The sequence below is a fragment of the Salarias fasciatus genome, chromosome 3 (assembly GCF_902148845.1).
Source record: "Salarias fasciatus chromosome 3, fSalaFa1.1, whole genome shotgun sequence".
Classification (NCBI taxonomy): domain Eukaryota; kingdom Metazoa; phylum Chordata; class Actinopteri; order Blenniiformes; family Blenniidae; genus Salarias; species Salarias fasciatus.
Window position 1 is genome coordinate 20353218 of NC_043747.1, and position 12989 is coordinate 20366206.

Sequence of the window (12989 nt, forward strand, 5' to 3'; positions counted from 1 at the left end):
AACGCTATTTTAACGGATTGAAAAGGAAAACACGTCTTTTAAAATGTTTTATAACCATTCGGATTTACTTCACGTGCTAATAAGCCATCCCCTGGACCACTGGAAAGAGTATTTTGTCCACTTTCGTCAGTCCGGCTCTGCTTCCTCTTCACCTCCAGCAGCTGAGCTAAGCTAACGACGATGCCAACAGCTGGGATCCAGCCGCTGGACGCACAGACACACATAAGGTATTTATGAGCTTATCTCACTTTGTAAATGATAGGGATGGGTGGGTCAAAAATCTTCGGAGTATTCCTTTAAGTTAACCTCAGCTTGGATCTGTGGAAAACACACAGGATTAAAATACGCCCACTCCTCCAGTTCAGCTTGTGAAATCATGTTTCCTGTGGTTGGCTGTGTCTACAGTAGAAGCGAAACTGTTTCTTGTTATGGATGGAGACTTAGTTCTTATGTTTTTACTTTGGTTTTCATGACTGCTGTCCTGTAAATTTCCAAAAATAGGATCAGACACAATCCTGACCTGCTTCTCAGCAAAGAGAACAATGTCCGTAAAACAGGCTGTGCGAATGTTGCGCTCCCAGACGTCACTGGCTTTGGTTTGCCACCACTCTCTCAACTTGTTTGGTAGATTTTTTGACCACAGCTTTCCACTGACTTCACTAATTCATTGACACTTAACAATTTTTGCCTGAAGGATGCCCTGATTTCAGTTTGCTCCTTGGGGAGTAAATCCATCAAAGTGTCAGGAGTATTTTGAATTTCATTACACACACTTTTATATTTGTCAAATGTGCATTTCCCATCATAAATGGAATCTCTGTCCATCAGCATTTCAGCAATCTCAGCCCTGATGCTTACCATTTGGTTGAAGAAGGACTTTCTGGACTTCTGCAGATTTTCAGTCGAAGGCATTCAATCATAACACCTCATTCACACTCACCAACAGCACACAGAATGGCTGGAACAAGGAACCATTAACATTGTTTTATTTTATTTTTTTCATTTTGTTCACCTGCCTGAACATATGAACAAACTGGCAAATTCAATGAGAAAAACGCAAAGGTTAATGAGAGTCACACTGAGTAGAAACGTGAGAGATCATAAATGGCTTTTTGTCTTTGTGTTTATTTGATTCCTATTAAAGACAATTTGACAACAATGGCTTTATTTTTACCATCACTGGAGCTGCACTCACCCATGTTCGTCCACCTCTGCCTGCTGGCTGGAGGTGACACAAGCAAACAAATCAGCATGGCCACGAGGGCACCTGTTGATTGGACAGAGTTGACTCATAACTGACCAATCCCACGCTGTTTCTTCTCCTTTTTTTTTACAGACTCATGAAGGTCAATCCAATTTTCATTTTAAGTGTATTTAATTTTTCAAAAACTCTCTGAAAGACAATCTGTGCCCCCCTCCAATTGTGGGTCAGCAAATGTTTTGATCATCGACTGACAAATACACTACAGCCCAATTCACCAAGACAGAAGGGGCCTGGACGCTTCCAGGTCTGTATGGATCTGAACTCCTTCACTTTGTCCTCTTCTTCGATGAACTCCTCAACTTCAAAGAGACAATAAACACATTCAAACACTCTCCATTACCTTTGTCATTAAGTGGTTACTTTTATGTTTCTGCCAACTTACCTCTGTACATGAGCAGATATACAGTACTTGAGCTGTTAAATTATATATTATATGATTAAGTATCTTTTCCCACCATTTAATTCGACTTATACTTCAAAGACTTTGTGAGAACATACCTGTACGTCTCATTGCTTCCAAACACCTGTTTCTTCACCTGCAACCGGCAGCAAAAGAAAGATCCATAAAATCAACAAAATAATGTTTTTGTTTCATAAGAATTCACACAGAATGGTTTGAAATGGATCTCTGTGCACCTTAGTCATGTGAGCATCATCACAGTGGTACCAGGTGTTGTCCTCCCTGCCCCGGACGGTGGCGGTGTAGTGTCCACCTCCGAGACTGGCCATGTGATTCACCATCCCGTACAGGGTGTAGCTCTTATTCTGGCATGACACAGAGGCAGACCAATGAAAATACCTTCTTTTTAAAAAACAGTATAAGTAATGTTTGTCAGGCGTCCTCTGCTTGCCATCATCTGGATTTTAAACGGCACTTCCACACAGCAGTTTGACTTCATGTCTGACTTGGTGTTGAAGTCAAAGTAAAACCTCTTGAGGAGAAGAGTCATGATTTGAGGAAAGTCCACCATCTCGTATCCCTACCGAGCAAAGACAAGTCCAGCAAACAGAGAGAGGATCCATTACATGAACTCAGTGGTACAAACAACATTTCAGGAAGTTTTATCAGTCCTGTAAAGCTGATGCAGGAGAACTCACACTGCTCCCCTCTGTCTTCTGGCTGCATTCTGTGCAGTACACCATGTCGTCTCCAGTGTGTTCTGTCCTGAGGAAAAACTCACTGAAACTGGTCTTCTGCAACACACACACACACACACACACACACACACACACACACACACACACACACACACACACACACACACACACACACACTTTTCAATGGAATTACAAATGAATCAATAACAACAAACAAAAAATGATAATTTGCTAAATAAATAAATTACTCACTGAAAACAAAACCAACAAAAACTAGAATTTGGCACTCAGAGAGTGCAGACCTCCGCTACAGCTCAAATCAGTCACCAACAAGAATAAGAACACCATATATAATAAAAAAACATTTATTTCTCCCCAACACAAACAATGTATTGGAGAAAGCTGTTTGTTGCATGTTCATATCTCAAGGTGTTGCCTCACAGTGACTGACACTCCGGATTCCCCCTATTTTTGTCCATTGTCGATCCTGGTATCTGGAATACAAACTGGAGTGTCTTCACCCATGACGACCTACAGACCCATACAGATGCGGTGCTTAGTTACATCAGGCACTGCATGGACACTGTCACCACGGTGATGCGAGTCCGGGTTCACGCCAACCGCAAACCCTGGATGATAAGTGAGGTTCAGTCGCTGCTGAGGGCACGAAACTCTGCGTTTAAATCCAGGGACCAGGCCGAGTACAGGAGGGCAAGGACTGACCTGAAAAGGGGCGTCAAGGTGGCGAAACGGGCCTATGTGAACAGACTGTCAGATAACAACCCCACACAGGTATGGGAGGGCCTGAAACAACTCACAAATTACAAATGCAGTGAGTCAAACAGGATAACTGACTTCTCACTAGCAGAGGAACTAAACAATTTCTTTGCACGCTTTGAGAAGACTGTCAGTACCTCCACCACCTCCACCTCCACCCACAGACTCTTTGGAGCCCAGCCCACAGGCATTGACCCTCCAAGAACACCAGGTCCACAGCGTCTTCAGGGCAGTGAACCAGAGGAAAGCCGCAGGTCCCGATGGAATACCGGGCCGTGTGCTGAAGGCCAAACTGTCCTCTGTCTTCACCAACCTCTTCAACCTCTCCCTGTCTCGAGCCACTGTACCCCACTGTCTGAAGTCAGCTACTATAATCACAATTCCCAAGTCCACCTGCATCAGTAGCCTCAACGACTACAGACCTGTTGCTCTAACACCCATAGTAGCAAAATGCTTTGAGAAACTGGTCTTAAAGCACATCAGGGATTGCCTGCCCCCCAGTTTCGATTCCAACCAGTTTGCCTACAAGGTGATCAGATCCACCGATGACGCCATCTCCACTGCACTGCACTCTGCCCTGCACCACCTGGAGAATCCTGGGACTTCAGTCAGGATGCTCTTCACAGATTTCAGCTCGGCCTTTAACACCATTATCCCGGACATCCTTACATCTAAGCTGACTGACCTGGGCTTCCCCCCCACCACAACCGCCTGGATCAAAGACTTCCTCACTGACCGCCCACAATCGGTGAGAATTGGTAACAGGAGTTCATCCGCCCTGTCGCTCAGTACCGGCTCTCCTCAGGGCTGCCTGCTGAGCCCTCTCCTGTATACCATCTACACACATGACTGCTCACCCATACATCCATGCAACACCATTATCAAGTTCGCTGACGACACCACTCTGGTAGGGCTCATCACTGAGGACGATGACTCAGCCTACAGGGATGAGGTCCGGCGGCTAACTGAATGGTGTGACGCGAATAACCTCACCCTGAACACCTGCAAAACGAAGGAAATGGTCATGGATTTCCGCAGGCGCAAATCTGACCCTCCTCTCCTCCGCATCAAAGGTGTCAATGTGGAGAGGGTGCCCACCTTCAAGTTCCTCGGGACCCACATCTTGAGGGACCTGTCCTGGGCGGCCAGTACAACATCTCTGGTCAGAAAAGCCCAGCAGCACCTCCCCTTTCTGAGAGTCCTGAAGTGGAACAGGCTGCAGACGGACCTGCTGGTCTCTTTCTATCGGGCTACAATTGAGAGCGTGCTGGTGCATGCCATCTCTGTGTGGTATGCTGGCAGCACAGTGGCTGACAGGAAAAGACTGCAGCGGGTCACAAGAACAGCTAAGAAGGCGATCGGTTGTCCGCTGCCCCCCCGGACACGATCGCCAACTCCAGGTGCCTTACCAGAACCAAGGCAATCATGAAGGATTTCCACCACCCCAACCACCACCTGTTCTGCATGCTGCCCTCTGGAAGAAGGCTCAGATCCATCAAGAGCAGAACAAACAGGCTCAAAAACAGCTTCTTCCTGTGGGCAATTAGAACACTGAACTCAACATGAACGTCTCCTACATAAATCACTGTGTATCATTTCTCACGCGCAACATTGACACCACCACCTATGCACCCATATTAACATTTGCAATACCTGCTATCTTATTTTCCAACTATTTATTTTTCCTATGTGCAATGTGACATTATTTATTACTCTGTATATTGTCCCTCTCCTCCTTACCCATCATCGAATACTCTATTAACTATTGTCAAATTTATTTTTTTGTCACTCGTTGTGTCTTATTTGCTTGTTATAATGTAGAACTTTTATGAATTTACTATAGTGGATCTGCTGCAATTTCGCTGGCCAGGAAACTAACCAAAGACAAATAAAGAATCTTGAATCTTGAATCTTGAATACTTCCGTGATCTGGATCAGCAGCTGATATCTGTCAGAGTCATTAAAGAACTTACACTGCAATTTTTTGCTAAGCCCCCTTGTCATTTATTGTTGAGTTATGCCCAACTACAGGCTCGGGGTGGGCGATACTCTAAATTTTGGGATCGATCCAATACCAAGTAATTACTGGGCCAGTATCGCCAATACCGATACAGATGACGATACTTTTCACTAGGTTTTTTTTTTAATTTATAAAATTATTTTTGTGTTTATTTCACATACATCACAGGTAGCAGTAACGCTGTCTGAAACTGTAAAGTAGCTCCCAACAGTTTCTGCTCCTCTTCCTCATCTTAACATTGCCTTAATAAGCCAGTCTGTCTGTCTGATCAGCAGAAGTGGAGCTGCACACTGAGCCTGAGTGAATGACCTCACCTAGACAATAAAACACAGGACCAAGATTTTAACCAAATAAAAGAACATATTTTATTAACCAATACAAGAATACTACAACAATGTTATATTCTGGAAGTTCTCTCTGTCATACTCTATCTTATGTTATGTTGAAATGGCTTCCAGTAAGGATAGTTAAGGTGCCTTGTTTTGCCCTAGGTATCGTGAGTAGTTATACTACAGTAAATAAATACTAAATTACTAAATATTTTATTAAATTAAATACTAAATAAATCACTAATACATACATATATATATATATATATATATATATATATATATATATATATATATATATATATATATATATATATATATATATATATATACACACTTGGCCGAAACCGAAACTGAAAAATGAGGAAACTACAGCCGAAAACCGAAAGCCGAAAGACCGAAAGAAATGAATAGTTATTAGCCTATATTCCTCAGGGATATTCTTCAGGGATGATCAGGTTCATCGGATTAATCACTGCATCCAATTAGGTAGGACAGGACAGGAAAAGTTCCTGTCTGTGGCATTTAACCTACTGTATTTTCCACTCTATTAGGCACACATAAAAGGCTCTAGCTTTCTCAAAACCCAACTTTTCAACATACAGTGATCCAGATCTTCACCAAAATTTAATGGATTCTAAGGTAGCCCAAGACGCACCTTTCCACAAAGTTTCATTGCAATCCGTCCATAACTTTTTCCGTAATGTTGCTAACAGACCAACCAACCAACCAACAAACCAACAAAACGAAGTGATTCCATAACCTCCTTGGCGGAGATAATAACTCAGTTACTCAGAAGTAAAAGACTGAAATACTAATAGTTAAATACTTATTAAATGAATGAATAAACAGCCTATCATCATTGTGAATTTAGGAACTGAACGTAACATTTCGGTTGTTCTTCTGTGAGGACTGAGACTCCCTCTGCTAACAAGAGTAAAACCAGACAGCTGCTGGTTAGTCATCAACCAACCATCTAACCAGCAGCGCTGGCTGCTTCTCACCAGGCTGCAGGGTGCTTCGTGTCCGCCTTGGAGCGACAGCGGCAGGGTGAAGAAAGGACGGGTCTCTTCCATGATCACGTGACCTTTGGAGCATCTTGTAGTGTCTTTCAGCTGGCCTTTGAAAACCTGCACACACAGCAGTGGGCTGAAAGCAGCCGTCACACTGACCCTCCTGGATGCAGCCGCTGCAGGTCGGAGCTGCTCACCTGCGAGGCCTCAGGACTGACTTCATTCAAAATCCTCTCCAGACATTTAGCAGCATCTCGTTGTTGATGAACTGGATGTGATAATACAGCACATCAGGATGAGTCCTACTGATGTTTCTCTTTGGTGTTTCTTTGTGCTGCTAAGTGGTCGACGTACCGTTCTTTATGCCCAGACTCTCTGTGATGTTTTTTGTTCCACATGATCTTTTTTTCAGCTTCCTGAAGATAATTTCTAGCTGCTGATCTAAGGTGTTTGATGGATCCAACCTTTACAGGGGAGAAAGTTTTTGTTAACCACATCACTCCACTTTCAGATTCTCTGAAGTGACTGTCTGATAGTATTGATTATCGGTTATGTCTCTTAGAATTGATTTTAAAGTTCTGTTATTGGGTTTTAAAGCTCTTAATATATTTGCTCTTTTATATCTATTATATTTGTTTCTATCACATAAACTTGTGAAAGTTGTCTGCTCAAATCCTAAAACATATGGGAAGACATCATTCTAATAGTATGAACAAAACCACGTTGCGACTAATTGCCGTGAGACTGGGTTGTAGGTTCAGCAGAGGTGTATATTTTCCTGTACCCTCAATGTTAGCTTAAGTGGCTAAAATCTGGTTATTATACATCTAGAAAGGTCTACCACGGTGAGTCCCTGCTTTATTTAAAACAGCGAAACACTGTCCTTTTCATGACTGAACAGAGTATCATTGGGGTGTACAATGATAAGAATGAAGTGCTGTTTGTGATGAATAGAAGTAATGTCGCTGAATTAACTTGGATATAATGTAAAGCGAGGGAACACTGCTTTTGAGCAATCTTTAAATTATTATTGTTAAATCAATTATTATTATTCCCTCTCAATGTCTTTGTGACAGTGACAATATTTACAATTCATCAAATTCTCCGGTCACGGGGGACAATATTTACTGACGGAACGAAAGGATTAACAGCAGAACGCGTTCAGATTCGGATATATTTATATGAAAAACGTTTTTGAGTATTTAAGAACAATAAAAAAAGTTGCAGATTTTTGAAAACACATTAATCACAGTCACTGAGCAGCATTTTTTCACCTGCATTGTTAAACTCGCCCTCAACAAGGTCCGTCAAAAAATATTGTCCCCCGGGAACCTGTTCTCTGCTTCCGTTGTAGCTTTTTGTTGTTGTGTTGTGAGTTTTTGCAGTTGTACTGTGGCATTTAGCCAATATTATTATTATTCTGTCGCCATATAAAATTGGACTGAATGTGGCCCCTGAATAAAATGTGTTTAACACTCTTGATTTCATTCAGAAACATTTATTTTTTTCCCTGGAAACTGTTAAAAGGTTGTACACTAGGTGGCAGTGTTGATTCACTCCCTCATCAGTACATCAAGCAGCATTTTTAGATTTTTTTTGTCAACTTTTTAAAAAGTGTATAAAGTGAAAGGCAGCACAGAGAAGACAGCTCTTCATACCTGTGGTGGATCTCAGGGGTCATGAAGAGAATCTGCAGGATGCTGCTCAGATAACATGTGGCTCCCTGGTTGATCAGTGGATGATGGGGTCTGAGTGGCTGAATCCCTTTAAACCAACATATTTGTTGTTCATTTCCAGATCCAAATGTAAAGATCAGGCACCATTGTTACATAAAATTCCTAAATGTATGATCTTACAATAAGAGGAGTTAAATAAATTAAAACTACATTTAAAAAAAAGTGTATAGTAACAGAAAGCATGCATTTCTTTGGTATTTTGTTTATGTTGTGGCTCTGAAATCTACATACAGTGGTTATCTTTACTTCACCTGCATATCTGTTTCTGAAGAGCCTTCTCTTCACCCCTTCTGTTTTCACCTCCTCCAGATGTATTTGTCTGCAAGAGTCCTCATGTTACAAGCTGGTTTTCCACTTCACCTCTCAGCCGTAAGTCATTCTCAGTTATAAAATAAATTAACTTAATTTCACTTTACTTGTTCAATTTGAACACTAACTACTAAATAACTTTCTTAAGGAGGAGATAGGATGGAGGGGGGTGGGAGGGGATGTGTGGAAGACGGGGTGAGGTTGGGATGAGTGTAAAGGGAGGCAATAATACCCTGGCTCCTGGGAGGCACGGCTGTACCACTTGCCCATCCTGGGCGGCGGTGTGTGGGGTCCAGTTCTCCTGGGTATGGTCAGGACCCTCTGTCTGAGTGGTGGGTTTGGCTCTTGGGGCCCCAGGCCCTCTGCTCTGCCTGCTCAGGGTGTCTGGTGCCCGGCGGGGCAGCACCTACTGATCTTGGTCCCCTGAAATCCAGCCCTCCTGACTGCTGGGGTCTTCCTCTGCCCCCTTCTGGACAGCTTTGTGGTGTGGTGGCTGAGATCTGTGCTCTGGGATTTCTGCTGATCGCCTGGGTCTTGAGGGACTTTCCGGCCTGCTTCTGACCTTCACAGAGGTCAGAGGTGAAATTTTCATGATCACAGTCACAATTAATTAAAATATTATATTATATTATATTATATTATATTATATTATATTATATTATATTATATTATATTATATTATAGATAGTAATAGAAAATATTGTTCGTCGTCTGTATTTATTGTTAAATAGTTCAAAAATAAATGGAATCACAGCTCGTCATGTTGTCTGAATCTTTTCAATATATAATTTAAGTATTGTAATCGACTGTCAGTAACATTTCAAAGTCTGTTCTGAAATATATCTTTTAAAGTATATTTATATATTTTTAAAATATTGTTGTTGTCAAGAAAACCATGACAGATATAATAATGACCTTCCAATGCAATGCAAAGTGTAGTGAAAAATTATTTCTTCAAAAAGAAACCAAACTACAACTGTCAAGAAAACAACTCAACTTACCGACTGTTGATCGCAGAGTGACATCAGAAAACCTATAAGGAAGTAGGAGGAGGAAGAGGAGCAGCAGCAGCAGCAGGAGGAGGATACTTTAGATCAAGTTTGTCCATTGCTGGCTTGCATGGGCTGAAAAAGGTTGAACTAATTCTATTTTGCCTCAGTGTGAACTGAATAAAGCTGAATCAGCATCACAATTTCAAGTTTTGTCATGAAATGCAGTTCTATGTGTGGATCAATGAAAATAAAAAGCAATATTAAAACAATCTGAGGTAAACAGGGTGGTTAAAGATGAAGAGAAAATAAAATCCTTAGCCAATAAAGAGTAATATCAATTTTTTACACCATGTCATCGTGGAGTAAATGAACGCCCATTACATGTTTAAGACTGAAGGAGGAAACCCCCGGGATCAGGAATGATGGGAAAACAATTGTATTGAAAACAATGAAAACAATGATGGTGTGTTTTTCTGGGTGGAGCCCTGCAAGTGGCAGCACCACATTCTTAAATGCATATTTCATACAGCAGTGAAAGCACCTCGGAGCTTCACCAAAACAATCAGAGCAGAAATTCAATGCAGCTGCAAATGTCACTGACAGGAAGGGAACAGCAGGTTCCAGTAAAAACCACATACTTGGCTGTGCTCCTCATCCCACAAATGCATGTGACTGACACATGCTTCAAAGGGTGAAAATAAATGAAGGAAGCTTTTTCAGAACAATCAGATTTAGTACCAAGAAGCATTATTACAACAAATGAGCTGAGTGTCTGCAGAGTGCTGTCCTTATTCACCTCATATGCAGATACCACCAAATGTGTTTATTTTGGATAAATTCCACGCCCGACTGGCTTGATTTGCTAAATATTAAATTATATTTTATAATAATAAAAGTTTTATAATGATAATAATGATAAAAAAAATAAAATAATAATAATAATAATAATAATAATAATAATCATAATAATAATAGCGAACCTGCTGTTCGCTGTATTATTATTATTATTTAATAAATTATTTCTCACATAATATTATGTAAGATTAGGAAAGTGTAACTCCTCATGTTTGGACTGCTTTGAGCATCCAAATTGTAACTGTTCTTTCATTGCTTTCATGCTTATTCTTTTGCTTGATTTTTAATTTTTTTTTTTGTACTATCACACCACAACAGCATTGTGTTGTCCAGATTAACACACTAAGTTGTGTCTCTTGTAGCCTAATCCACACAGCAACATTCTTTAAGTCACCCTTTTCCAGTAATGAAAGCATTTCTGTTTACTGTGTTGCCAAAACAACGAAGGGTGAAACTATGAGTTACAGGAAATGGGGCGGAAGACAGCAGCCAGTTCTGGAATGTTGAGCTATCATAAAACATGTAATGAAACAACCTTTCCGTAAGTTTTTGGCAAGTTGAAGTTTGATTTCAGGACTGAAAAACAACAGTCTGACACCTCGTAGCTGTATGAAGTACTTTAACTACAAATCTCATCATCAACGAATTTGAAGTCTCCAATATTTTCACACTGTTGTTCGGGCGACAAAAACCTTCCTACAGCCCAAACAAACCAAATCACATGAAAATTGGTTGGAAAATGTTGTGATTTAATGATCAATTTAACTGAACAACAACCTCTGTCGTAAACAGAAGTGACTGCGTTGAGGCAACGTTCACAAGATTGAATCAGTGAAGTACATGTAACTATCGATCAGTTGTTAGATGATTTGTTTTGAGTTTTGATACAACAAGTAGTTTGGTAATACAGAAAGAATTTGATTTTTTTTGGCTCCTTTATATTGGATGCAGTATCAAATTTTAACAGTTTGAATTGATAAATGTCACGACTTTGGTAAAAAATAAAAACTTCTTTTTACCTGAATTTGATTTGTGAATTCTCCAAGAGGGAAACAGTCATTAACTTTTTACAAGATAAGTGGTCATATAACTCTGGCATCTGGGAGTTTTTTTTCTTACAAACAATATTAAATGTAAGGAAACACTGAAATGTAGAAAAATATTACAATTCTGTTAAAAATTTCCAGTTGGTATTCCTCATTGAGGCATTTATTTGAAAAAAAAAATAATGTAAACATTGTTTATTTTTCTGTAAGAGACACATTGAATTAGAATATAGCAATTACTCAGTATAATTTAGGTGATCTACCAGTGGAGATAAAGCACATTGGAAGAGCTTTTTTCAATTTTAAATAAAGGAAAATGTGCCATTTTGATCAATATTGAGAACTTTTTAAAAGTTTTAGTGTCATGTTATTCAGAATTGTTGGATTTTCTCCTTCAAAAGTGTGTTGAAGTGACTGAATGTCACATTGTACTTTTATAATGACTTTAGAATACTTTGACAACATGATTAGAGACAGAAGGAAATAACACTTTAGCACCCTTTAAAATTTTTATTTTAAGTCCAAAGAACAGTTTAAACAAGTCAATATATTTGTTGCTCGCTCATGACGAAAAACACATCTTTACATGAAGTCCATAGTTTGAAAGAGTTCTTTTTTGTTGTTGTCTGGAGTCCAGACTCTGCATCTTTTCCCTCCTCCAGGTTCTGAGCACATCAGTGACCTCCGGGCAGCACCAGCAGTGTGTGAATGGTCGACATGTGCTTGATGCCGTACATGGACAGCATGTCTGATTCCTCCAACGTCTCTGCCTGGAAGACCAGCCGGACGTCGCCGCCTGAGGACACATTAGGATGAGACATTTGTCCTGGAGAATAACTCCTGTAACAGCTCTGCCCCACACCCTGTGATTTCCTGGGGTCCCAGACCTCAGTTATAGCCTTAGTGACTGATCATTAACACTGAATAACAGAAACCTATACTCTATTACTCTTGTTGTCAAGTTGTGAAGTCGCTCTACTGGTTATTCAAATCAAGTTCCTTTAGTGTCTATTTATAGCTACTGCTCAAAATATTTGTGGTTTTCCTTTGCTGGTTCATGAAATGTATTACTTGGTGATATACTGAACAGTTACTGCTTTGAACAGCAGTGGGCTTTATGTAAAACCAGTGTTTGGTTACAGTGACAGTTTTTGTTTAAAAAAAATACTGAAGTAACTTCAAGAGTTTCTTCAAACTAGTCCTTCATCACAGCTTTAGTGATCAAACTGCTTTAATTGGTCAAGTCACATTGTTGTTGAAAAAAAAACCTTGATCACAGTTTTATTAATACTTTTGCTTTATTAGTAAAAAATGTGTTTAATTTAGTATCTACTGAAACAGTTCCTATAATGATTAGTGAAGATTCCCATATAATTCTAGATGCTGCTTTGAAAAACAGTGGAGTGAGTTTACTGGTTCAATAAAGACTCACTGATGCTGAGTTGTTGAACGATTATCTTCTTCAGATGCAGAACACTCATCTTCTCCAACTGCTCCTCGGTCTCACACAGGTCCAGGATCTTCTTCTCTCCTCTGGGTCCATTTACTTT

The 12989-nt window shown here is 40.3% G+C and overlaps 1 protein-coding gene across 1 annotated transcript; it reads right to left on the reverse strand.

Annotated features, from left to right (window-relative positions):
- Positions 1-1062: 1062 nt before the first annotated feature.
- On the reverse strand, positions 1063-9103 carry LOC115386277 (ubiquitin carboxyl-terminal hydrolase 47-like). Its single transcript, XM_030088520.1, has 12 exons — positions 8779-9103; positions 8489-8556; positions 8160-8265; positions 6856-6965; positions 6699-6769; positions 6493-6618; positions 2363-2458; positions 2116-2244; positions 1901-2029; positions 1763-1800; positions 1647-1678; positions 1063-1563 (listed from the first exon to the last, which is right to left on the reverse strand). Exons 1-12 carry the CDS (start codon positions 8814-8816, stop codon positions 1445-1447), a joined length of 1062 nt encoding a protein of 353 aa, XP_029944380.1. The 5' UTR covers positions 8817-9103; the 3' UTR covers positions 1063-1444.
- Between the last annotated feature and the right edge of the window lie 3886 nt (positions 9104-12989).